Genomic DNA, 25,292 nt, shown 5'->3' with positions numbered 1-25,292 from the left:
CTCCTGCTCAAAAGTGGGGCCTCCTCTTCCGAATTTCCTTAAGCGGGCTGGGCAGCAGATACCTGAGAGATGACATCAGGGAAGTCAAGGCAAGCCCTCGAGATCTCCACAGAGCCATTGGGTGTCCTGCACTCTCCCTTCTCTTGTCCTTGCTCTCTGTTTTCCTCCTAGCAAAGCCAGCCTGGCAGCAGGGTGACTTTTTTGCACAGTGCCAGAGGCAGCGGGCGGTGCTGCTTTACCAGCTGGGGTCCCCCCTCCTGCTGCACCTCCAGCCCTGGTGGGAGTGATGCTGGTGATGTTGGGGGCAGCACCGGGGCTCGGACACCACAAGGCGGTGCGGCATCACGCCCGCAGCCCTTCTGGGGTGTGTGCAGCCCAGGGCAAGCTCTGCCCCTGTGGGTCTTGGAATTTAAATTCTGGGCGAGCAGAAGGATCCAAGCAGCTACATGTGAAGATTCTGCCTCCTCCCGCGACTGCTTCCCTGCAACCAGGAGCAGCTCAGCCTGGTATTTGCAGACAAGTCAAGGTTTTTTTATAGGCTAATTCCAGCCTTAGGAGCGGCAAAAAGGAGGTCAGCTGTATCCATAAATACGCCACGGGAAGGATGTGACAAGCTGCTCCGAGGCCCAGGTGTTCAGGTACTGCCGCACCCACAGCTCCTAGCTGAACCTCGAGCCATCCACACATCCCATGGAGTCAATCAGCTCAGGCAGGCTCTGGATGGGACCCCAAGTCCCAAAAGCTGGAGATGCTAGGCACAAAAGGTGCTGCTGATCCACACAGAAAGACAACTCATGAGCTAATCCTGCCTGCCCATCTTTCCCCCTGTGCTCTAGAGGTTTTTAGATTCCATTACCTACAAGATCTGTCCCAGTTCAGACCAGCAATGTACATGCATCTCATATATGGTCTGTGAGGCCATAGAAGTGGTTAAACATTTATTTATTATTTATTTATTGATGGAGCCCTGCATGGGAGGTTGCTGAATGCAGCGGCTTTCCAGATCTCGAGTGGCCTTTAACTTACTTCTTGTGTCTGGGGATTTCCCTCCCCCCCCAAAAAAAAAAAAAAGTTTGTTCATTTTTTTTACTCTCTACTTGGTGTTTTTTTCAGCTCTTTAACAGGGAATTTTGAGGATGCTGAGTGCAGCTGGGCATTTTCAGGCTGGTCCAGTCTTCGCCTGCAGTGCCTGACCCAGACCCCTTGCAGTGATGGGATTTATTGTTTCCCTGGACTTCAGTGAGCCTTAATTTCAGGTGATGGAGCAGGAGTGTGGTAGGGCGTGGTGTGCGATTTCTCAGCTGCAACTGCTGCTGCTTAACTCTTGCTTAAAAGCAGATTTGTCCATATCCAGGAAAACCCCCCCATTTTGGTAACTTTTTCAGCTGTTTGTGCTGAGATGTTTGAAAACCCTCAGTCCCCCAAGGTCTGAGCCCTCATTGCCTGTCTTGAGTTGTTAGTGCTCGGGTGGCCAAATCTCTGCTGCAGAACTTGTGTTTGTAAAAATAACCAGTGAATTTGGGTACCTCCGTTTTGGGAGCACCATCTTCAAGGCTGCCGCTGACTTCAGCTGAATTTGTACCAGAGTAGGTCAATGTAAAATGAAGATACTTGTGAAAATAGCTGCTGCTTCCTGAGCTGTCCTGCCTGTAAAAGAGGTGCTAGAGCTGAGCTACATCCTTTGCTAAGCTCCCTGAAGGCTGCCTCAAGTGGTTGCCAGAGAGCTCAGGGAGATGAACCACATTGACTGGAGCATCTCTGGTTCCTTTGGGTGTATTGGCGTGACTTCAGCACGTTCTCCCCATCACTGGATAAAAAATGTTCCTCTCCTACAGCCCAAATGCTGCCCGTGGAGCCCAAGCTGGGAAGCCCGATGTGACAGCAGGAGGTGAGCACCAGGTTCATGAGAACAACAGCTCGGCACGGGGCAGCTGCCAGCCGCACGCGCTCGGCACAGAGCCCTTTGTCCAGGCTCCGTCCTGCTGCAGCCAAGTTGGCTGGAGGTGGCTGTTTGTCATCTGCTTCCTTTGGGCAGCCTCATCCAGAAAGCCGCGTGCTGGTTTTTCCACTCTGTTGAGACATATCTGTAGGTCTGAGGGAACAAGACATGGGGAGGAGTTCAGCAGAGACCAGGGCAGGCTCTGTCAGGGAGCACCACCCATGGAAATCCCACCTCACCGTGTAGATGCCACCTCTGCAACCAAGCAACTACTTCTCCGCTTCCTCTCCCACTTTGTTATGCTCTTCCCCTCACTCTAATACCTGAGCTTGGCACCTCCTGGCTACCTCATGCTCCAGTCCGATGCCACCTTGTACTGCCAGGGGTAGATATATTTGCCTGGAGTACCTCTGGAGTGATGTCCCCCAACACATGCCCTCATCACTCCTGGTCACCACACACGCACACACTTCCCTCTGCTTGTCAGGAATGAAATAAATTTGATTATACAGCAATATGGTTTCTGTTATGAAAAGGGGAAAGAAAATACCCTGGCTTTCACTGAAAGCCCTCAGAGCCAAAGCTTATGTCATAATTTAAACGTTTCTAAAAAAAGAAGCAGGGGCGAGGGTCGCTCTTTGTTCAGGGGATGATGGCTGGAGGGGGCGGCGGGGCAGGGGTCCTCTCTTCATCGGATGAGCTGATGGAGCTGGGTTTCAGACCTGCTGCCTGGGCAGGAATATAGAGAAGGGTGCCGAAATTCAGAGAGCTCAGTGCTGGGTCGCTGGTAGATGTTTGCCCAGACACCTGAGACCACAGGCTTGATGCTTACCCCTTGGGCTGCAGACCTTCTGGGGTGTTTGACCCTCGAATTGGGGTCTGTTGCTTTTTTTCCATCTTTTCTGCCCTTGGTTTCTGCTGGGGAAGCCTGAGGGCAGTGCACAGAGCAGGGACCCAAGCTATGCCTGCAGCCCCTGGTGTAGTTTTCTCCTTCCTTATGAGCATCTCCCACCGCCCTGCAGCGATGGAAATCGCCTCAGCTCTTAATCTTGTTGCGCAACCCCAAACAGAAGAGCCTGCCGCCGGGCTGGGATGCTTTCATATTTTCTTTCTGTCTGGTGTGCGTCATTGCAACATCACAGCCTCCCGGCCTGCCTGTGACAGGGTGTGGGAGGAGCGCGCGTCCCGCACGCGGGAGGCTCGGTGCTCGCCGGGGCCACAAGCGGGACCCGCCTCAAGCTGTCTGGGGAACCTCTCAGAGCACGCATCCCAAACCAAAATGCTTCCTCGGTGCCCTTCAGCACGTCACCAGAGACATAAAGGAAGGGATTTGGGGCCGTTTTGGCTGCCGCAGGTTGGGCACTTGGCCCCGTGCTGCGCCGCCCTCCCTGCAGGAACATCCGTCGTGTGCAGCCAAGGGCCGAGGCGTGTCCCCGGCATGGGCAGCCTGTTCTCTGGTGCAAAACGCCGTCCTAATAGCAGCACCTTCCTGCCTAATGGTGATCTTAGCTGTCCCAGAGATCTGGGATACTGCCCGAGAGTCGCATCAGTGCAGCTCTCCCTGCTTGACGCCCATGAAGGAGCTCTGGGCCCTTCAGAGGGCAGCGAGCACACAGCCAGGGTAACCCCATAAATCCAGCCCTTGTGGCCCTGCTGCAGGGTGGGTGTTTGCCTGAGGGACAGGCCACCTCTGAGGAGCATCAGTGCTACCAGGGTGACCCTCTCTGTGCTCTCTCCCTCTTCTCCCTGGGTCTGGGGGTTTTGTTAGGCTTTGTGTAAGTTCTGCGGTGCTGTGTCCCCATGGGTCCTGGCATCCACGAGCACTGGACCAATGTCCCTGGAGCTGTACGACGAGGACTGATGTGTGCACGTCTCCATACCATTTATTGGCTTGGGACTGGGACACCTCTTTGCTGGGCTCTGTCCCATACCAGTAGCAGAAACACGTACCTTAGACCGACCCAACAGCCACATAAAACCGCGCTCCTGTGGCCTGAGGTGAAATCGTAGCCAGATCCTTTCCCCATCAGTGCTACCCACGGCACCGCAGTGACCGCGGCAGCCCCAATACCGCTGAGGCCCAGCCCCATGAAGACAGGGCACCCCAGTACCCCCCTGGGCAGCACCTTGCCATCCCCGAGCCTCCTCCACCACAAACCCAACCCCTCCAGCAGCCTCCCCATCGAGGTGTCCCCTCGTGTGTGTCCCCCCCATGGCTCCCCAGCCCCTCGCAGGCCCCCTCCGGCCTTTGTGGCCTTGTACCTGCTGCAGCGGGATTGTTTTCCAAGGGGAAACATGAGGTGAAGCGTTAACTCCACAAGGGCCTTTCCGTGCAGTGCGCTGGGATTAAATATTTATGTTGGCAAAAAGCACGTAATAGGCAGCTCAAGATCAGAGATAATGAAATGGAGGTGTGTGGGGAAGGGGGGCAAGGCGGCGGAGCGTGCGGGAGCAGAAGGGAGAGGGACCCAAGTGGGTTGTAGTATGCGTGCAGGGGGATTGCTTTTGTTTTCATTAATACCCCACCTGCTTGGGGGGAGGAATCGGAGCCCAGACGTGTCTCTGGGAGCCCTGCAGCACGTGCCGGGAGGAGAAGGGCTGTCCCTGCTCCAAGCCACTGCCAGGAGTGGTGGCTGGGTGACTTCGGAGGGGACTGTCCTGGGGCAGACACCTGGGGTTAGCGAGGGATGCACCCCGTGTGTGTCACCCGCAAGCGATGTGCGGCCCTAAATCATTAATAGGGCTGATATAGGATCCCTCGCTCTTCCAGACCGCTGCAGTCAAGGTTATTTACCGGTGACTGTATCCGATCAGGCGGCAATGTGGTTTGGATTATCCGGAGGGTTCCCGATCGGGTCAGGAGGCCGCTCATCACGGGCGCGCCGAGCGAGCCTCGTTGGCGGGCGCTAACGGAGAGCCACGCGCGGGGAGGAACGGGGCGAGGGCAGCGGGCAGGGAGGATGCTGCGGGGACAAACCGCCCTGCTGCCAGCCAGAGGAGGAGAACGAGGAGCGCATGCAACAGCAAAGGGCACTGCTCTTTCTCAATTCATTATCTTTATGAGACAACAGCATCCCTCTCACCCCCCTCTCCCAGCGAACCTCGCGGAAGGCGGTGCGTGGGGGGGTGAGCCCCGCGCCGCGCGGTGGGACCGCGGCCAGTGGCGCAGCCCCCGGGGAGGTATGAAACAAGGCATGAATGGAGTGTTAGGAGAGAATGGAAACTCTCAACCGGCTCCCAGGCTGGTTCTCTTGCGGGGGGTCCCTTGCTCACGATGACAGCGCTGCCTCTCATAAACACGCATTTCCTCATCCCCGTTTGTTTCTCTCTCTTGTGCAATCGCGTGTACCAGACGGGAATGGGAGTGAGTCCCAACGGTACGCCAATGTGTCACAGAAAGCCTTCCCACCCTGCCACCAACGAAGTACTGAGAAATAACAGCAGGATTTGAAAGAAAAAAGAAGAAAGAAAAAGAGAAAGAAAGGAGAGATGGGGTAGCTGGATGGGTTTGCTACTGGCCATGAGTTATTATTATGAGTGTAAATTCGAGAGCACGGCTGCACTGGTAGTTTGCAGCATCAACCAGTGCTCAGAAGCCCCCGTTGCACTCAGTGCTGGGCATCCCCCTGGGAAAAGAAAGTTCCTTCCCTGAATGACTTTCCTGGGTAGAAAAAATGGGATAAAAATAGGGGCAAAGTGACTTGGCTGAGATGACACAGTGCTCGAACCAAGAGAGAAACTCCATCCCCTGTGCTTGGCTGCGCTTGGGGGTGCGAGAGCATCGCGGCTTCTGTGCTTCCTTCCTGTTGCCCTTGCAGTTCATGGACATCCGCTGGGCTTCTGTTCTCAAAAAATGCCCTCAGGACAGATCACAAATGGGGTGAGGGATAGTGCTGGGGTCTAGGGGCATGGGCAAGTCCCACCATCAAACACAGCAAGTCCCCTGGACCGGTGGTTGATGGAAGAAGTGCTGGAGCCCTCACCTGGGCTGGTGGAGCAGGGCTGGTGGACCCGTGTGTTAGCTCAGAAGAGCTGCCAGGAGCTGCAGCCCTTGCTCTTGGAGCGAAAAACAAGGGAGGAGACCCCCAGGAGAGGTGTCTCTGGAGCAGCACCTCCGGACACTCGCCAACCCGTCCCGTGCCGTGCTGCAGGAGCGAGGCGGCTCCGTGGTGCACGGGAGCGGGTGTCCAGCCCCTCGGAGGCCAGCTGGGGGTAGCAGGGCTCGCTCTTAGGACTGCTTGGCCGTATAGCCATCATTTCAATAAAGAAATGATTAAAAGGGGGTGGGGAGGGGGGGGAGAAAAACCCAAAACATCTGTTTTACTTCAAATCGGGGAAGATTCCTTTGCTTGCAAGGAATGTGTAAATCACGCCGGGCTGGGAGATGTACATAACCCTGCCTGAAAGCTCCCCTGCACTTCAAACGAATTCTAACGTGCTTACTGGGATTTTGTTTTTATTATTTGTTTCTCTCCCACCCACCCCCCCGCCACCCTGTCCCTGCCGGAGCTGTGAGAACCTCCCAACTGCTGCCAGCCGCTCACCACGTCCCGCTGCCAGCCGGGGCCACGGGGCAGAGGCTGGTGGGCAACGGTGGCTGGGGAATGGGCTGGCATCCTTCTGCTGGGGCTCATTGGCGCACACAGCCCTTGCCGGGTGGGTTTGGGGCATGGAGAGGCCGTGGCAAGGACCCACTCTCGCAGACCAGCGCAAGGCATGGCCACCTCTCGCTTGGAGGCCGGCACATTTGGCTCCCTCCTTGGATTTTGCGAGCGGAGGCAAGCGGAGGCATCCCCCGCCTCCCAGCCGTCCCATTGTGTGCTTTGATTGTTGGCAGGCTCCGGGTTGCTTTGTTTTAGGAGGAGGGTGAAGCCGGGGCTGGCAGGCGGTGCCAGAGGACAAACCCAACGGAGCTGGGTGCTGCGGGCAGGGGGCACGCAGCCGCCCCGTGCCGGCCGAAGGTGATGCGCCCTGCGCCGCAGCGACCACCCCGGGGCCGAGGGAGACCCCGCTCCCCACGGTCGGTGCGGCCCGTTGCCTTTCTTCTCAGGCTCTCGACCAGGAGGCCCTATTGTGGTGGCTTATATAAGAACAGAGAGCCATCAACTCGCTTGACATAGACCACCCACTACTCCTCAGATGACACTGCCTTTTGAAGTCGCTACCAGTCTGGGCTGGATTTCAACCAGCAGTCCAGATGGAAGCCAAGCCCCCAGGAGGATGAGAACAAGCCCCACCAAGGGGAACTCCTGGGGTAGCAAACTGTGGAGTGTCTGGTTCTTGTTTAGAATGACTGTGAGGTTGGGAGGGGCAAACGTTTCCCAATTTGCCAAGGGTCACAACCTTCCTCTCCCCCCATCTCCCTGGGGCCGGCCATGGCCAAGCTTCGCAGAGCATTTGTAGGTTAAGTGGCTGGTATGGTTAGCTGCGAACATTTCCATTGTGGAGCTCGCCACAGGGGTCCAGGGCCTCTCTTCTCTCTCCTTTCTCCCTGGCACAACGGGAGGAAGAGTTTGATTTATTCTCCCTCGCCTTCTGAGCAGCCTTCTCGTCTCCTGCAGCCACAGCCGTGCTCGGAGGGAGGAGAGCAGCGGTCCCACGCTGGCCCAAGGTGCAGGAAGGTACCCAAAGCGACGTGTCTCTCTGGAGACCCACCCGGCACACGGGACTCACATGCTAATGCTTTCAGATGAGGCTGAAACCCACCCAGCCACTGGTTTTTACAAAGAAGCTGAGCAAAACCTCAGAACAGCGACCTACCCCTAAACATGTAACATCACGGAGCTGAGGCTGGAGGCTTTGGGTTGTCTGGGGCTCAGGGAAGAGGGGCAGGCTTGTCCCCGACCCCAGGGACAGGGCAGGGGCTGCGGGGAGAGCAGAAGGCATTGCAGCCAGAGGGAGAGAGGACGTGGGTGCTGTCGGGGGGTCCCAGCAGCAGGGGGATCGGGGTGCTCAGGTCTGGCAGAGAGCAGGAGTGATGGGTGTCACAGTGCCAGGGTAAAGACTGCGGCAGGAGCTGGGGGACACAGAGCCTGGGGAAAGCCCTCCCAGGACAGCTCGCTTCCATCACCAGCTCTCGCTGACGCTCTGCAGCCGGAGCAGGGCGAGCTCCTGTGGTTTGCAGCCTGCAGCTCCCATCCGAGCGGAGTGGGGGGAATTGTTCCAGCAGCACGGGGAGCCGGAGGCGACTCGCTTGACCTTCGTGCAAGGGCTTTGTTTGGGATCTCCTGGTGAGTCCCAGCAGAACGGGGACAGACCGATAGGAGATGCTTTTGCTTCGCTGGAGACAAAGGCACCAGCTGGAGTGGCTCAGCTCCACCTCCTCCTGGTCCTTCCCTCCACCAAAGGACACTAAGACTCACCTCCTGGGTGATCTGGGTCCCTCTGTGACCTTGCCAGGTGAGGGGGGACAGCTTGCCACAAGCCCTGGGACAGGCAGTGAAGGCTGTGAAGGGCCAGGCCGGCTCTTGTTGCATTGCCTCTATGAGCACGTCTGCTAAACCTCATCCTCAGAGCCAGCAGGACGAAGGGACACAACTACCAAAAAATGTGGACCCTGAACACCCCCTGTCCCTCTTCTCATATCTGATAATTCCACAGCGATCCAGCTTTTTCTGCCATTGTCCCATCCCCAACATTTGGGAGCTGTCTCTGGGACATCCTGAGGCTTTGCTGGGCACCTTCAAGCTAACAAAAGACCAAGACCCCTTGGTCCTTGGAGTGAGCATAGGAGCAGAAGCCTCAGGGTTGCAACATGCTGTGTTAACGTTATCTCATTTCAGGGCTGCTTTTTGGATGCGCTGTCTTGCTCCGGTGCCAAGGAGCTGTTCTCTCATCCTCATTTCATCCCCACCAGGAGCTTTTTCCAGTGCAGCAGCTCCTCTCTGTACGGGCACTTGCTTTGCTCTGCCTCGGTCAGTGCTGTAAAGCTGCTGCTGCCAGGACATGTTCTGAACATGAGCCATGCACCAGGGAAACAGAAACCATGTCACAAGCAAGGGGTGAGGGACCAATTACCTGCTGCTTGCAGAGGCTGCACGGAGCAGGGGTGCCACGGGAGGAAAGCTGCAAGAGAGAGAAAAAGGAGGGGGGGGCGTTCAGCAGGCACCGTGGGTGCTCTCAGCCCCAGGATGGTGACAGCACCGTGGGGATGCAGCGAAAAGAGGGGCTGCAGTGGCAGCACTGCGCCTCCTGCCTAAAACCTCGGCCCTGCTGGATCTGGCTGGGTTTTTCCCTCGGTTGCAGTGAGACACGTTTTCGCCTACGGCCGTCTTGGCACTGCCTCCCGCAAGGTGTGCGGATGGCAAAGGAGCGCCTTGTGGGATGTTGGCCCTCCAACACAGGTCGCATTCAGGAGCAGGGCTCCAGGGAGCAGGAGGTGGCCGTGTATCAAGGCTCTCTTTCACAGCCACTGCGGTGCTGGGAATTGCTGTGCTGGGGCTGGGGGGGGCTATGGACGGGGCTTCTAGGGAAATCTGGGGAAACGGAGACATTGTGCCTGCAGCGCCTGTCCTACCAGGGATTTCTCTCGCAGCAAGGCAGTGGGTCCAGGCAGTAGCCTGCACGGGATTTTTAATTAACTTCCTGCTTTCCCTTTCATCCTTTTATTGGGACTGTGTTTGACAGGGCTCTGAAATGAGGAGAGATGGATGAAACGCTGTGAGGGGTGCGAGCACAGCAAAGGCAGCCCGGCTCTGCCGCGTGGTGCAGGGGCCAGGCACTCAGCCCTTCCCTCCAGCTTCTGGCTGCCCGTTGCCTTCCAGCTGGGGGACAGCGGGCGAGCCTTCAGGCACGGAGCAGCGCAGCGTGCTGAGCCAGTGCCCTGCAGAGACGGTGCTTGAGAGCCCAAAGTTACAGAGCGGCATTTTGCTGTTCCTCGGCACCTGAGCTGGTGGGGCTCCAGCAGAGCTCACTCCGTGGTGCTGCCTGGGGATCGCATATAGACGTGCTCACCTCACCATCTCAGAGCCCAGGTCTGCCTTTCTTCAGAAGTCTCCTTCAGCAAGCAAAACCCTTCCCCAGCGAGCAGCCCCTTGTCTTGTCCTCCCCCTGCCAGCAGGATTTGATGGACGCTGCTTTGCGCGCTTCCAAAAAGCATCCGACACCTGAAGCTCGCCGTGGCAGGTACATTTATTTCCCTCCATCTGACAACCACTCTCCAGCATTGTTGGAAGGCATCTGTTGAAGGGTAACGATTAGTCTCACAGCATTTGCTGTCCTGGAAAAAGAAAAAAAAAGAGGTGTGAATGGTGAGAACAGTTACTGACAGGCTCGTGCGCGCGGGGCGGCAGCGCTCCAGTACCTGGCGTGGCACCCGCGGTGCTGCTCGCCTGTCCTCCCGGCGCGCTGCTGGGACACGGGGCACTCGTCACAGATGGCTGAAAGAAGCCCAGTTATAAAAGGTGCTTTTCTTGGGTGGTGGAGATGGGAGGAGAGCTTTCTAAAAAATATTTTTTTCAGGATCCACGGCTTCCTTAGTGCAGCATAGGCACAAGTGGAAAGGCAAAGCCGAAAATGATGGCAGCACAAAGGAGATGCTGGTCCCTTTGTGGAAGGGGTGTGCTCCATGAGCAGCACCACTGGGAGGTGGGAGTTGATGTCACCTCCCTCAGGTCCTCTCCCTGTGCAGCAGGCTCCGAGGTGCTCAGCAGCTCCTTTTCCACCATGGGAAGCCCCCTCTGTGCCGGCACAGCCCAGCCCTGTGTCCCCAGCCCAGCCCTGTGTTCCTGCCAGCCTTCAAATGCCCTACCAGTTCCATCTGATTGCCGTGATATTTGTCACTATGCCAGACCCAAGGAGACAGCAAGAGAACATCCACTGCCTTGTAAAGCTCAGCCCAAACCCCAAGCTGTGAGGTCTCTGGTACCCCGAGCCCACCTCACTAACTGGCACCACAAAGAGGGGCCCAGCATGACCAACCAGCCCAAAAAGGAGGCCGGCAGATGGACACAGAAAGCTTCTCCTTCCAAAAAAGCCTTCGCTTCTCATTGTATGCTTGCTGTTTGCTGCAGAGACCAGAGGGGTGGCTCTCATTTACCTTTCTTAATTACCTCAAATCACAGAGTTACCAGTAAACTAAAGTGCATTCCTGTGGCTGGTGTGGATGGGTTGCTTTTTATTTGATTGGATTATTTTTTAAAACATAATGGTTTCTGAATTGGAAATGCTTGCACTGAACACCCCCCTTCCGTGTTTGCCCAGATAGCTGCTGGCAGACAAGCCCTGCTCCTGCTCCTGCTCCTGCTCTGTGCCCATCCATGAGACTTGCTGTGACGCTCAGCTCCCTCCTGCCACATCTGGGCACCCCCAACATGGGGATAGGGTTGGGTGGGCACCCAGCAGCTCCATGGCTGGGCCAGGACCACGCACAACCCCACGGCACACAGCTGGGGTTGCAGCACCCATGGCTCAGGTCCACCCCTGGGCTCTCCCACCTGGCAGCAGTGATGGTTCGGGGAGGCTGCTGGTGGGAACTGAGCGATGCTCCATCCTGCATGCGCTCGGGCACAGCCCACGCTTTGCTGGCGGTGTCCCACATCCCATCGTGGGGTCACTGAGCGGCTGGGAGCAGGCGGGGATTGCCAGGAGCTGCTCTGCCAGGGGCTTTTAAACGGAGGCCATCAAATTGTTTTTCAGCTGGAGCAGGAAATGAGAAGAGCAGGGGCGGGATGTGTTTGTGTCAGCTCGCTGGGCCAGCCTCAGCCACGCGGTGCCGGTTGTGTGTGAGCCCGGGGAGCCCAGGCTGTGCTGGTGGCACAGATGATCTGTGACCAACCATGGGATGTGCACGAGCCAGGCCAGGGGCTGCATTTTCATGCTCAGCATCAGGGGTGGTGGCACCGTACCCAAGCTGCAAAGGTCTGCCTTGGAGCGAGCAGCAAAGCAGAGCCCTGGGGCTGCAGGAGCAAGGCACCGAGCCCAGGCTTATCAGCCAAGCTCACACCAAGCCCTCCTGGCAAGAGCACGGCGTGGTTGCACCACTTCGGAAAGCATGAGACTGAGCTTCTCCGTGACGCTGGGCTCTGGAGCTGCTGGGACAATGTCTCTGCCCTGCGCCCCATTTCCGTGCTGCAGGGGATGCCTTAGCACGGCCGGGTTTGCTGCGCAGCTGCTGGTCGTAGGCACTCGCTAACCTCACAGGGGTGTTTGGCAGATGCTTCGTGGACTCCTTATTGGGCCCTTTTTTCTGCAGCCCAAGCTGCTCGGTTGTGGTACAGCATCACATCGACCAGCTGCGTGAGCCCAGCAAGCTTCGGGAAGAGCAGTGCACGCGCCAGAGCAGAAATGCCTGGGATATCTCTGCAGCATGTAAAGAAATCCGCCGCCAACTAAGGAAGGTCAGACACAGAAATCCTTATCTCCCTTCCCACAAATAAGGATCATGAGTAAAGCACTCAAACAGCATGAGCATCATGAGATGGAGTTAAAAAATCATGAGCCGGCATTGTTGTCTATAAATAAATAACACGTTCTGGGGTTTCGTTCTCAGCCTTGTGGTTTTGTGCCTTTAGAATTTTGTATTTTCATTTTTATTTTTTTTTCTCTGCATTGAGAAAGACTAGAAACATATTGTTCTTTTTTTTTTTTTTTTCTTTTTTTTTTTCCTTCTTCTTCTTCTTCTTTTTGAATGCAGTTGACAATCTTCCACAATCATTGGATTCCAGGAACTGAAACTCTAACCCCCCCATCCCGCTTTCTCTTCCCCCCCCAGAAGTATCTCGAGCTTAGTGATAAAATCCAGGCTTTAGCCAACTTTGGGTGGGGTATCTGCAAGGAAGGTGTTGCTGACATTTCATGAGGCCACATGTTAATTGCTTTCTATCTCTCTCTCAAAGTTCCTTCTGGTCCCAGTGGGTTTCAATATAGTAGTAAACATCGGAGCAGCCTTATTTTATAGGACTTGGTGTGCTGTTTCGCTGCAGAGGTGGCCACGTTTCCAGGCATGGAGGGGCTGCTCTCTGCCAAGAGCGGATGTGCTTGCAGTGGTGAAACGCTCCTTGGAACCCCTCTGGGCAAAACCCATCTCACTCGCGCTCTGACGGCAGGGCTCACGTGGGACCTTACCGAGGGCACAGCTGAAAAGGAGGGCCAGCTGTGAGGCAGCAGCAGGTCGCCCCCAGCTCCTTTGGAAAACAGAGGGAACGTGAGAAAGCGTCACGGGGCATGGTTATGGCTACACAAAACACCCCCAGGTTGTGGAGGAGCTCTGCCAGGATGCTCCCGTATGGAATCCCAGGTTGTCTGGCATGACTTTGTGCAGTGAGTGTGGGTCTGGGACCTTTCGGTTCCTGGCGCTGACTGCACCTCCAAAATCCTCTGCCGTGGGCAAAACCCTCAGAGCCGCTCTCCAGCCCTGTTTTGTGGTACAAATTCTCTAAGGGGCAGTGTTGGCATAATCAGGTGCAGGTCGTTGCTGTCAGAGCTGTTGCCCGTTTTGTCCTCAGGTGCTGTAAGGGGATGTAAGCATGGCAGGAGGATGCCCACGTAGCCCAGCACGTGCAGAGCTGGGCTCCAGCCAGCCAGGGGCTCTGTGTGCCTCCCTCCCTCCTTTATGCTCACTCGTTTCCCTGTGTTTGCCATGCAGACGTCCCTGTCCCTGCCAGTGGTCCCTGTCCTCCCACCAGCTGCCCACCCTCTTGGTGCCCCTTGGGTCCCAGGCTGGTCCCAGCCCTGCCAGAGGTTTCTCTTGGATGCGCTGAGCAGGAGCCACCTGTTAATGCGGGGTTTACGCTGAGCCACAGATCTTTGCACTCTCTTCTTTTAATTGTCTGTTTCTGGGAATAAAGGGGAAAAAAAAATAACCCCCAGCACTCTGCGCGGTGCCATTAACTGGCTGTAAAAGTGTTTTGCTGCAGAGAGGCTGGGTGGTCAAGTGGTTTGAGAAGAAGATTGGGACCCGTCCTCTCCTGCGTTTGCAAACTGCCTGCGTCACTGAGGCTCTCCTGGGCAAGATGCTTCACCCCATATGTCTCTGTTTACCATCGATAAAACGGAGTTATTAATACTGCCGTGCTTCAGGGTGATCCTTTAGACCATAATTAATGCTAAAACCCTCTGAGATCACTCGTTGGAAGGAGCTGGAGAGGGGCAGAGGGCTGCGTAGTGCTGGGGCTGCCAGCTTCCACCAAAGCTGAATTTATTGGTGCTGGTTCCAAAACATCCCTCATTCAGTGACTGGAAAAGAAAACCTTTCCTCCAGGGTCTCTGAAGGAGGACTGGTTTCAGGTGAGGCAAAGCACTCTTTATGACCAGATCAACCCCACTTTATTTCTGCTGTTTTTCCATTTAGGCTCTAGTTTTATTTTATTTTTTTAATCTCATCTGAGAACATGATGATACGGAGGGCTTGTTTGTTGATCTGTTTTTTAACCCAGCCCTGACCGTTCCAGATGCTCTTGCTCTTGGCATTTGAGTGACTTTGTTTCTGTTCCTGTTGGCGGAGGGCAAAAGCACAGCCAGAGGGCTGCCGCAGGTCCTCACCATCACCCGGAGGGCAGGCTGCGCTTTAGCACCCTGCCAAGCAGAGATGCCCCCTCCTGACCCCGCTGGCAGTGGAATGGGTGATGCGGGCACTAATTGCCAACTATTACAATTGTTTTGATAAAAGTCTGCTGTTTTCGAGGGAAGGGCTCTGGCACCGATTACCTCCGAGCTAATGGAGCCTCACAGCCCGAGCTGCTGCGGGCAGAGCAGAGGTTGCACATTAGCTGCGCGCTCCCATTTACAAAAGGGGATGCAACAAACACAGCTGAGTGAACGACCCCAGGATGGGGACGGAGATCAGGGAGATCAGCTCGCAGCAGAAACCCTCTCGTTGAGCCCCTTACCGCTCGCCAGGCTCATGGTGGTGAGCAAGAAAAGCAATGCCCACCAATGGTGCCTGGATGGGCTGGGGTCCTCACTCAGCACTGGGTGCCCCTATTGCTGCTGCTCTCCGGACCCACAGAGGGGAGATTTCATGCTGCAGAACCGCAGAAACATCCCCTGCTGCCAGCGGGAGCCTCCTTCCTCACCTTGAACCCCTCCTCTGCTGGAGGACGAGGAGGGAAGGCGGCTCCTGCGGGCTGGGCTGCAAAGCCCCGCAGTCACACTGCTGCCCTGAATTCCCATTCCCCTATTGCTCTGCTGCTGTCCCTTAATTATAGCGGGAGAACAGCCTGTGTGTGGTACTTGTGAAGTCGCGCAGTGCGGACATCCTTCCTGAGATGCTCCCACTCTGAGCTCCGTTCCTTGTAAATTATGGAAAATGATGTCATGCCAGAGCATTAAATAGCAGCTCCTTGGGCGAGCTCAGCGTGTGCGTCTCCTGCCCGCCCCGGCTTTGTGAAAACGGGAGTTGTCCCTACACACAAGTGGGTTCCTTGGCAGTCTGCTGGCGTCCTTTCAGTCAGCGGGTATTGTTAAGGAGCTGATGCTAATTGCTCTGAGAGAGCATGTCCTGCGCTGGGAATCGCTGCCGCACAAACGTCAGCCCTTATCAGCTGCCTGTGGGGCACGCAGGGTGGCTGCCGGGGGGGCTAAGGAAAGGGGAAGCATTGCTCCTGTCCCCGCTAAGGGTGCTGAGGAGTTAGGACCATTCCTTAAATAAACATGCCTCGGGGGTCTCAATCCCATTTAAGCTTCAGCTGCTTTTATGGCGCTCTGCACAGTTTTCCCTTGGGATAGGAGCGGGGCCGTGTTCTTTCCTGGGACCTGGGTACCCCCCTCCCAGCCATCTCTGCGGGGTTCTCGCCCGCCCCTGCACTTTGTCAAAGCCAGCTTGAGTTCCCCCGCCTGGCTCGGAGTGAATAGACACAAACCGATGCCTTTTGGGAGAGTGGACAGAAGATTACTGCTCCTGCTGCGAAGAAGCATTCTCGTGTTGGAGCCTTGATATTCTGACCAGGGCTCTGAGCTCAGCATCCCGGGACGTCCCATGCAGCCACAGCCTGTTTATTCAATGCTCCATCCAGCACAAAAGCCGTATTTTACTGTCAGATGCTCTCCATTAGCTTCAAGTGTGAAATTATCATTCCCACCCTTTTACCAGCCCCACCCTGGTGAGGAAATGAGGGAGAAAACAACCTCAAGGGCCGTTCGCAGGATGTGTGCGAGCTGTCGCTTGTCAGCACGAGCCTACTTAGGGCAGGAATTACTGCCCTGCTGCGAGGAGGTACGAGCCCCAAAGCACTGCCGGGTGCTGCTGGGTGCATGGCTGAGCACCCTGGAGGGGTTTGCATCCTTCCCCGGGCATGTGGCAGCAGCGTGCAGCTCAGACCTGTCCCCACAGCCCTGGCTTCTCCCTCTGGGTGCTCTCCAGTTCTGAGCCCACGACCTTCTCACATCTCCTTGAGATGCCAGGAGTGACTGATGGGAGCCTGGACCGCATTCTTCCCTTCTCTCCCCAGGGCAGTTCCCATAACAACCCGGTGGTGTTGGGCGGAGGGATAAAGATGTATTTTTCCTTCCTGCCTTCCAGATTCACCCTCTACGCGGTGGACACGCGAGGGAGACACTCGGAGCTGAGCACGGTCACCCTGAGGACAGCCTGCCCGCTGGTGGATGACAGCAAGGCAGAAGGTCAGCGCTCAGGCACCTCATTTTCAAAGACAAAAGACATTTCCTGTTAATTTTGCTTTTCCTGTATCCATTGTGCTCCTGCAACCCCCTGCAGTCCCCTCTCTTGCAGCGCACGAGCTCCATAAATGAGGCTGGGCATCGGGTTGGGAGAGGATGACAAATTGCAAGCATCTTGTAGCAAAGTCCCGGTTGGAGCTGGTGGCTCCGTGGTCCTGTGCAGCACAGTGCCACTGTGTCTGTCCCCTCACACGGCCGTGGGTGCCACTAACACACGTCCCCTGGAAAGGGTGATCGCCTCCTGCAAAAGCACAAGGGACAGCCCTGGCTGGGATGGGGGCACGGCCGCCTCTGGGTGCTCCAAGGCTGTCAGTGGTGGCCGGTTTGGTTCTGAAATGGAAACACCAACCACTTGAATAGTTGCATTTCCTAATTTTGAAACTAATTCTGTTTGTTCTCCCCTCTGATTCCCTGAGGGTTTTGCTGCTTTGAAAGTTTAAAAGATTCATCTACATGAAAGGCACGTTACCTGTTTCCTTTCTTGCTTTCTATTTTGTAAAGCACACAAAAGGAAGTTTTGATTAATACTTTGCTGAGTGTTATTGATGAGCATTTCCAGAAAAATGAGCAAATGAGCAGACTAAAGAAAAGGAATGAAATGGGTTTCTGTGCATTTTCCATTTCTAAAAAGAGATCCTTTTCTCCAGCAGAAAGTGCACCCTCTTGTTTAATAAATCGAGCTGCTCTGGGAGGTACCCACAACGATGATGCACGGCACTTGTGGCTGAAGCACCATCTCGTTAGCAGCAGTTGTGTTCTTCCTACCCTACACATCACAGTGAACAGGGGAAGACCTTGTCTGCCCTAACGGGGATAAGGCTGCCTCTGCCTGTGCTGGCAGCCCTCATCCTCTCCTTCTCCCATTCCCCCATGGAGTTTTGCTGGAGTTTTTGGGGCTGTCCCATGTGTGTGGGGCATTCGCCGCAGTACCTGAGGCATTGCGAGATGCTCTCCAGGTTGCCAAATGGTGCTGCAGGCAGCCCCCAGGGGCCTTGCAGCTGTCCCAGGCACCATCTCCTCCTGCCAAGAGCCCTGCTCATCCCTCTCCTTTCCATGTTCATAAAATCCTGTCCCCTTGGTTCCTTCCAGAGATAGCTGACAAGATCTACAACCTCTACAACGGCTACACCAGCGGGAAGGAGCAGCAGACAGCCTACAACACGCTGATGGAGGTCTCTGCTTCCATGCTCTTCCGAGTCCAGCACCATTACAACTCCCACTACGAGAAGTTCGGGGACTTCGTCTGGCGCAGCGAGGACGAGCTGGGGCCCAGGTACTGGCCTTGGCCCGCATCTTCCCTGGCCCCGCTGCCTGCCCTGCCCCTCCTGGCCTTCCCCTGTGGCTGAGGGATGTCCCCTGCTGGTGTTCACCCAAGAGGGGTGCCAGGTCCCACCTGGTCTTTGGATGAATGCTTCTGGGGCACCGAGCAGCTGAGCAGGAATCCAGCCTGAGCTGGGCGCTGCTGCTGGGAGGGAGCTGAGTGTGCTGGGAGTGCTGTGGGGGGACTGGGGGAGTAAATCAGGCCTAGGACAGAGTGAGGGAGCTGTGTGTAATCCAGGACTTGGATCTTCAAGACAATGGTAGGTGAGACCATGGCTCCCCTTGGATTCAGAGGTGCCCAGGTTAATTGCAGGGCACGTGGCTGGCAAGGGTGATGGAGGGGATGAAGCCAAAATGCAGTGGGTACTGGTGTGCTAAGGGTGCTGCGTACAGGCAGGAGGCAGCCAGAGCTGCCGTTGGGAGGTATCTGAGGAACACAGGGCAAATCCATCCTTATGTTGTAGTGTTTGTGCACAGCAGCAGAGCCCCTCCTGGGTGTTCTTTGGTGGAGCCCGTCTGTGTCAGGGAGCACGGTGTGACCTCTAGGTCTGTCCCCAGAGTGGGACGGATTCTGTCACCCAGGACAGACCCATTCTGTCATCCCCTTTTGTACTGGCTCCCTCCACACCTGGACAATGTTCCCCATGGCCAGTAGGGGCATGGCTTTGAGCACCTTCCACCTCCTCCGGTGGTTGGGGATGTGTGGGGAAACGTCAGCCTCCAGCTGCAGGGGGTGTGCATCTGTGAAAAGGGCTCTGAGCCCCTGGAAGGAGAGCCGTGGTGCTGGCAAATAGGTTATTGCTTTTGTCTGTAGATTTGGTGTTTGGTATCATCAGAGGGGGGCAACGATGGAGCAATCTGTATGTGGTAAACTTGGCTCTACTAAATAGTGTGCTTCATGGGCATTTCCTTCTACTTATTTCTCTATCTGACCTGACATATCTTTATCCTCCCAGTGGAATACTGTACAAACTAAATATTTCCAAGATCCCCTTTTCCACTGCCCCTCTCTCCCCAAACATGAATTCAGCTCATTGATGTCGGCAGTAGGAAGGTCCTCCTAAATTTCCGTCCTGTGGTGCCACTGACACCACGCAAGGCTGCGAGCACACAGCGCCTCGTCTTACCTACGTACAGCCTTATGTTAGACACGGCCCCTTGGGAAGCGGCCAGCAATAAATGTTTGGAAGTAGCCACATCTCTCTGGACAACCTGAGATCTCCAATGGGATTCGGATAGCCATGACCTGCCTGGAAGCATTTATGGACACCGTTCTTCCAGCACCCTCACCCACCACACTGCTCTCTGACAAATGGGTGCAGAGAAACGCAGAGGAGTGGGGTCTGGCAGTCCCTGAATAACTGAAAAAGATTTTCTTTCTCTCCCCTCCACTCCTGTTTGTCAGACACGAGTGAGGATCTGTCCATAGCACCAGGATGACAGCACTCTACAGCAGTCTCCCTTCATCCAGGACATAAATCTAAGCTGGCCTGGGGCTTGCCCTCTGACAGAGATGACCTTGGTCATAATTTCTTCGGTAGCTCATTAGCGCCTGACATGGAGCCACTCTTCCTTCCCTCTGCCTTCCTCCTTCTTTGATGACACTGCAGACGTGTTCGTCCCTTCCAGCTGTTCTGTACCCCCCTGGGGACCATCAGCCTGTCCTTACACAGCCCTGTCACTTGAGATCCCGCACGCTTGCTGCAGGATGTCGGCTACCCCGATACCTGCGTGGAGCTGTGAGGTTTGCAAGGTGACATTTAAACCAACTGAGTATTGCTCCACGCTGTACCGGGCTACATCTGGAGCCAGCGGTCAGTCCGGCTGCTGTCTGTCCTCAACACCAAGCCAGGCGATCTCCGAGCAGAGCCTGCGTGCCCCTGTCCTGTACCTGAGGACTCAACGTGTGCCTTGCAGACAAGGGGAAGCGTCCACAAACGGTGCCAGGCTCTCTCCAAGAGCACCACAGAGTCCAGCCCAGCTTCTCAGGGAGCTTGGACAGAAACGGAGGCACTGACGTAGCGGGAGGCGAGTGAGGATTTGCCAAGGGAGGCCATCTCGTAACACGATTTTAATTGACGGGCTGTTCTCCTTCCCAGGGGGACATTCATTTTCGTACCTTGAAATGTTTATCAGATGAGCCTCGGATTCACAGTAAATGTGCGCTCATAAAACTGAGCGACAAGAGGGAAGTTGATTGCCTCCGTGTAATAAATACATCACACTGGAGTCCTCGTGAGCCCAGTTTCCATGAAAGCCACAGGTTACTGCAAACAGCTGCTTGCTAGAAGACACACTGACAGCCAGATGTCCCAACCAGACGGTTTACATTAAGGAGACATTAAAAACTTAGCTCATAGGTGGCCCTAAACCAGGACTTTCTGTGGTCAGCAGCATCTTGGCACCTGGCTTGCTTCATCCTGCTCGTCTCCTTGAGCAACAACAACCCCTTTCCTGCTCCCCCCATTCCTCATGCAGACACCGAGTGAATCTCGCAGAGTTAATTTGTTCCAACAAACCAGAGGAATCTGTCTAAACCAGTGAAGGTTTAATGCTACTGTGCATTCAGCCCTCTGGATCTGTGCAGCGGGAGCGCTTCCTGACGCAGCGACAGGGCGATTTCTCTATTATTTTCTCATATTGTGCTTTGGGACGGTTCTCGTGACCTCTGCAAGCACAGCCTGGCTTTTAGGAGGAGGCAGGAGAAAGAATTAGGCTAAAATCCTCCCTCCGTGCCCCTGCTTGTGGCTACCAGGGGGTCGGGATGTGACACCAGGGCTCGCAGGCTCGCCTTGCCCTCAGCAAGTCCCCCAGGCAGGCAGCCGGGACGGCCGCGGGAGGCGAAGTGCATCTCCAGAGCAGCTGTCTTCTGGTACCGAGGGGAATGCAATGTACCGATGGGAGGCTGTGATAAGAGGCCATCGAGTCCCGGACTCATTATCCTCCTAGATGAGGGTCTGACAGACCCGGGTCAGTTCTCAGTAGAGTGGAAAAATCGGAATTTATGACAAAATCGCCCCGTGTGGGAACACAGCGCACAGGCAGCCACCCTCTCCCACAGTGTCCCGGGAGGCTCGTCCTCCCCTCCAGCCCAGGTGTCGTTGCCCCTCTGCTTCCTCACGTCCCTTCTCCTTCTGCACCTTCCTCCTGGGCGAGCTAGGGCAGGGTTTTGCTGGCTCTGGCTGCGTTCTCATCCCACGCCAGCCATTGAGGTGAGCAATCGCTGTCCCCTGTGCCACTGGGGGCAGGGGACGGGGACGTCCCTCCCCTGCAGGAGCACCCCAGGGCTGAGCACGTCCTTCCCGAGCCAGGGCTGGCAACCAGGCACCCGGTGCCCAGTCCCACCTGCAGGCACTGCCAGGCCCCTGGTTCATGCAGGAGGAAAGTGGAAGTGCCCCGCAGCAGGCACCCGTCCCCCTCCCCACCCCTCGCCTCGCACCGGAGAGGGAAGCAGCCGCGTGGAGCCGTCACCGTTCTTAATCCCCCTCTCCATCATTTATGACTTCGGCTGTGACCTCCTAAATCCGTCACTTAAGCAGGGAGCAGAATCGGTCCCCGGCTGGCGCCGACTTAAAACAACTGCCCCTGCAGCGGGGCAGGAGGGAGGGCACCCCCGGGGGGCACCCTGAATTGGGGCCGGGGTGCGGGGTGACACAAGGGGGCTGCTCCATCCCTTGGAGGGCCAAGAGCTCGGGGGCTGGCCATGGGAATGACCCCCCCACCCCACTCCCCTGCTGTCCTCTCCTGATTCCTGCCCTTTAATAAGGCAATAAATTATAGTTCCTGGCAGGGATGAGGTTGGTCAGCATTTAGGAAGATTTCATTTCCAGTATTTGAAAAGGTGGTCGTTCTGACCCGACAGCCCTCCGCAGGGAGCACTTGGGTAATACCCAGGGCTTGATTTATGGTGTTAAATTGGCAGCCCAGGAGCTGCTCCTGTAATTTATTACCCAGCCTTCACCAGAAAGCTTCTCTCTCTTTCTCACCCCTCCCCTCACCCGCTCTGTCTCTCTTTCTCCTTATTTTTTTTAAGAGGGAACAGCTGACAGCCAAAAGCTAAATCTAACATTTACACATGACTTCATTACCCCGCTAAAATAAATGACTCAGTCTCAAGGCAGTGAAACCCATCAAATCTGGGGCTTTGGGACCGGAAACCAAAAGCGAGGGGCCTGATCCCCACCACCCCCCTTCTCCTGGACCACGGTGCTGAGTGTGCTCAGCATCCTTCCAGGGGCAGCCCGTCGTGTGCTGCATCCCACCCGTCCCTTCCTGGGGTTGTGGATGCAGCAGGTGTGTGCAGACCACCCCCAGCAATGAGATATCGACAGCTCTGGGTGGTTTGGCCCCTGGGCTTCTTACTGCTCCTCATTTTTGCCAGGACAAGAGAGCAGAGAGTGGATCAGGAGGAGAACACGGTCAGGCAGCGAAATCCATGGTGCGGTGGGGCAAGCAGGGAAAATGGGAAGGGAAGAGTGAGGAGGGAAGTGAGAGATGGGGTAAGAGACCTGGGGAGGGGAGGAAGCAGGCAAAGTTGTGGGAAGGGAGGAGAGGAAGAGAAGAGCTTGGCCAGCAGGTGTGTGTGTGCTGGGGTGCCCACGCCACACCCAGATTTGGGGCCAAGGCATGGTTACCACCACTTGGATAGGGCTGGTCGTGGGCACTCGCTGCTTGTGGTGAGCTGGACCAGGAACCAGTTAGGGGAAAACCCCATGGCATTACTTAATTGGCCTTCAGACAGGCGACTTTCCCATGTCAGTGTGGGGTCATCCCTGTGGGCACCTGCACAGCTCAGACAAACGGGCAAAACGAGCAGGGGAAGGGGCAGTGCCCCCTTTGGGCAGTAGAGATGACCCAGAAATGGGGTGACCATAGAGCTATGGCCCTGAGAGCTGAATGATAATTACCCTTAGAGCAGGAGGGAGGGCTGGCTAGATGCTCTCCTCCCGAGCACTGTCAGCTCACAGAAATGTCCATCCGATGGATGCCCGTGGGCTCTGTGTTTGGGGAACCTCCCCTGAAAGAAAGGGAGAATCAGAGCCGACATTGAATGGGTCCTCAGCATGAGGATGGGTACGTGCTGGAGTGATTGCCTGGGGAAACAAACTCTGCTCCACCTTCAGCTTACAAACAGGTTACTCAAATACAAATCAGGGCCACGAGGAAATGGCACGGGTGATCCCTTTTGGCCCCTTCCACCCCCGTGGCTGCGGTTTGATGAGGTTTGCTGGCCTCACCGCGGTGCCGCTCACAGCAGCCTGGATCACTGCTAGGCGGGGCTTTAATCGGTGTCTCTGCTGAAAGCACCCAGCTCCATCCTGGAATTTGGTGAATTCCCAGTGGTGGGCGTGCAGCAGCAAAGGACCCCTCGTGGGCAGTGTGCGAGGTGCTGGCGTGCAGCAGGAGCACCGGGTGATGCAGTTCAGGTGGCCGCGGGAGAAGCGGGGTCGTTCTCCACGTGCAGTGCTGGAGGAGCTGTGGTTTCTTACAGCCTTTTGTCCAGCTTCCCTGCCCTGCTGGGAGAGATCCGCAGCCGGTGGGTGACACCGCTGTGCCCTCTCGCCCTGTCTGCCTTCGCTGCCCCCACGGCACGTGGGTGGCGGGTGCCCACCCCTTCCCCGCATCCCACAGACGATGCTCCCGGTGCCGCCTCCTCGCCGGGAGCTCGCAGCCCGGGCTGCAACAGCACACAGCTTTCATAATCAAATAATCCCCGTGTTTATGCCTCGCTGACTGACAGCGCTGCCCCCGACATATCATTATCGGGAATTTACATTCCTTCAGGAACTGCGAAATCCCCTAACCCCAAATCCAGAGCTTTCCTGTGGCACCAGAGGGAGAGGAAATAATCTGTGATCTTGAGACTTTCAGACCACTGAAGTAAACCCTCTTCCCCTCCCTTTGTTTGATTTAGCACTTTGCAGACTCCCACGAGGGGATTCTTGGTTTCTTACGGGTTTATTTTGTTTTGTCTTAATGTGTTGTGCTTTTTCTCCTCGCTCTTCTAGTGTCAGGCCTTCTGGGCCGTTTGCCTCCTGGAGACTTGGGAAAAGGGAGCAGGGAGGGCCGTGCTGACGGGCTGGCAGCAGCAAGGTGCCGCGGGTCTCCCCGGTGTGCCGGCTTGCACGGGGGCTGGCACGTGTGCCAGGGCTGCCAGGAGCACGCGGTGGCAGCGGTGACAACCTGGCAGTGGCAGGCGGTGTCCCCAGGGCATGTGAGCTGCTCGGCTGGCTCAGCCCTGAGGTCCCCCCAACCCCATGCCCTGTGTAGTTGCAGCTCTGCTGAGAACTTTTGGGGAAAAGAGAACTTCCCTCCACCTAAAACAGGCACGACGATGCTCTGGTGATGGGGCTCATCCGTTCGTGTCGTGTGGGGCTCATCCATTTGTGTCACGAGGCAGAGCCAGGGGTGGAAGCCAGGGATGCTGGCTCCCTCTGCACAACGCAGCCTCCGGTTCTCCCTTGCAGGAAGGCGCACCTGATCCTGAGGAGGCTGGAGAAGGTGAGCGGTCACTGCTCAACCCTGCTGCGCAGCGCCTACATCCAGAGCCGCACCGAGACCATGCCCTACCTGTTCTGCCGCAGCGAGGAGGTGCGGCCGCCCGGCGTGGTGTGGTACAGCATCCTGAAGGACACCAAAGTGACGTGCGAGGAGAAGATGGTCTCCATGCTGCGCAACACCTACGGGGAGTCCAAGGGGCGGTGAAGGAAGGTGTGGGCCTGAGCTGTGGGAGGCAGAGGGGTGCTGAGGAGTTGAGGACTTGTGATGGCTTGAGCGGCTTGGGGATGGGTGGTGGTCGGAGGGGTGGAAGGGGACAGCGAGGCCAAACAGGACTTTCTCACACCAACTGCAGAGAAACACGAAATCAGCAAGTTGGACTTTAATTTCCTTTCTTTTTTTTTTTTTTCTTTTTTTTTTAATTTTCAAGAGGAAAAGAAAAAAAAATGGAAAAAAAAAAAAAAAGAAGCACCTGATTTGTCTCAGCATAAAAGTCTCTCCTTTTTAATCTTTTCTTACTGAATTTCCTGGACTACATGCTCCAAAACCCTGGGAGGAGGAGGTGTACCCGCTAGAGTTAGAGCGAGAGGCTGCAGAGGAGAGCTGCTGGGTGGGGGGAGAGCCCTGCCTGCCCTCTGTGCCCTGCCTGCCCTGTGTGCCCGGCGTGCCCTGTGTGCCCTGCCAGGCAGGAGCCGTGGCACAAGGGACCTTGGTGTCACCACAGCCAGGGCCACCAGGAGCACCCTGGCTGCAGGAGGCTGCGAGCACCATGCCCGGAGGCGGGTGCCAGGCAGGTGCGAGGACACTGCAGGCACGCTGGGTGTGTTTTACCACCCCGAGGTGGCAGAAGGGCTCCGTGCCTTTGTTCGCAAGGCTCCTGGCAGCTTGTTCTGTGCATTAAAGGTTCATATTAAGTCCA

At 56.2% G+C, this 25,292-nt stretch overlaps 1 protein-coding gene across 9 annotated transcripts in view; it reads left to right on the top strand.

Annotated features, from left to right (window-relative positions):
• Positions 1-25,292, top strand: part of ASTN2 (astrotactin 2) — a 331,775-nt gene extending 306,483 nt beyond the window's left edge. For all 9 annotated transcript variants that reach the window (XM_072025073.1, XM_072025071.1, XM_072025070.1 and 6 more), the window contains 3 exons: positions 16,398-16,498; positions 17,645-17,828; positions 24,343-25,292. In XM_072025073.1, coding sequence (XP_071881174.1) covers positions 16,398-16,498; positions 17,645-17,828; positions 24,343-24,580 — 523 coding nt within the window. In that variant the 3' untranslated portion in view covers positions 24,581-25,292. The remainder of the gene's footprint in view (positions 1-16,397; positions 16,499-17,644; positions 17,829-24,342) is intronic.

The sequence above is a fragment of the Anas platyrhynchos genome, chromosome 18 (genome assembly GCF_047663525.1).
Source record: "Anas platyrhynchos isolate ZD024472 breed Pekin duck chromosome 18, IASCAAS_PekinDuck_T2T, whole genome shotgun sequence".
Lineage (NCBI taxonomy): Eukaryota > Metazoa > Chordata > Aves > Anseriformes > Anatidae > Anas > Anas platyrhynchos.
This window is presented reverse-complemented; position numbering and strand designations above follow the sequence as displayed.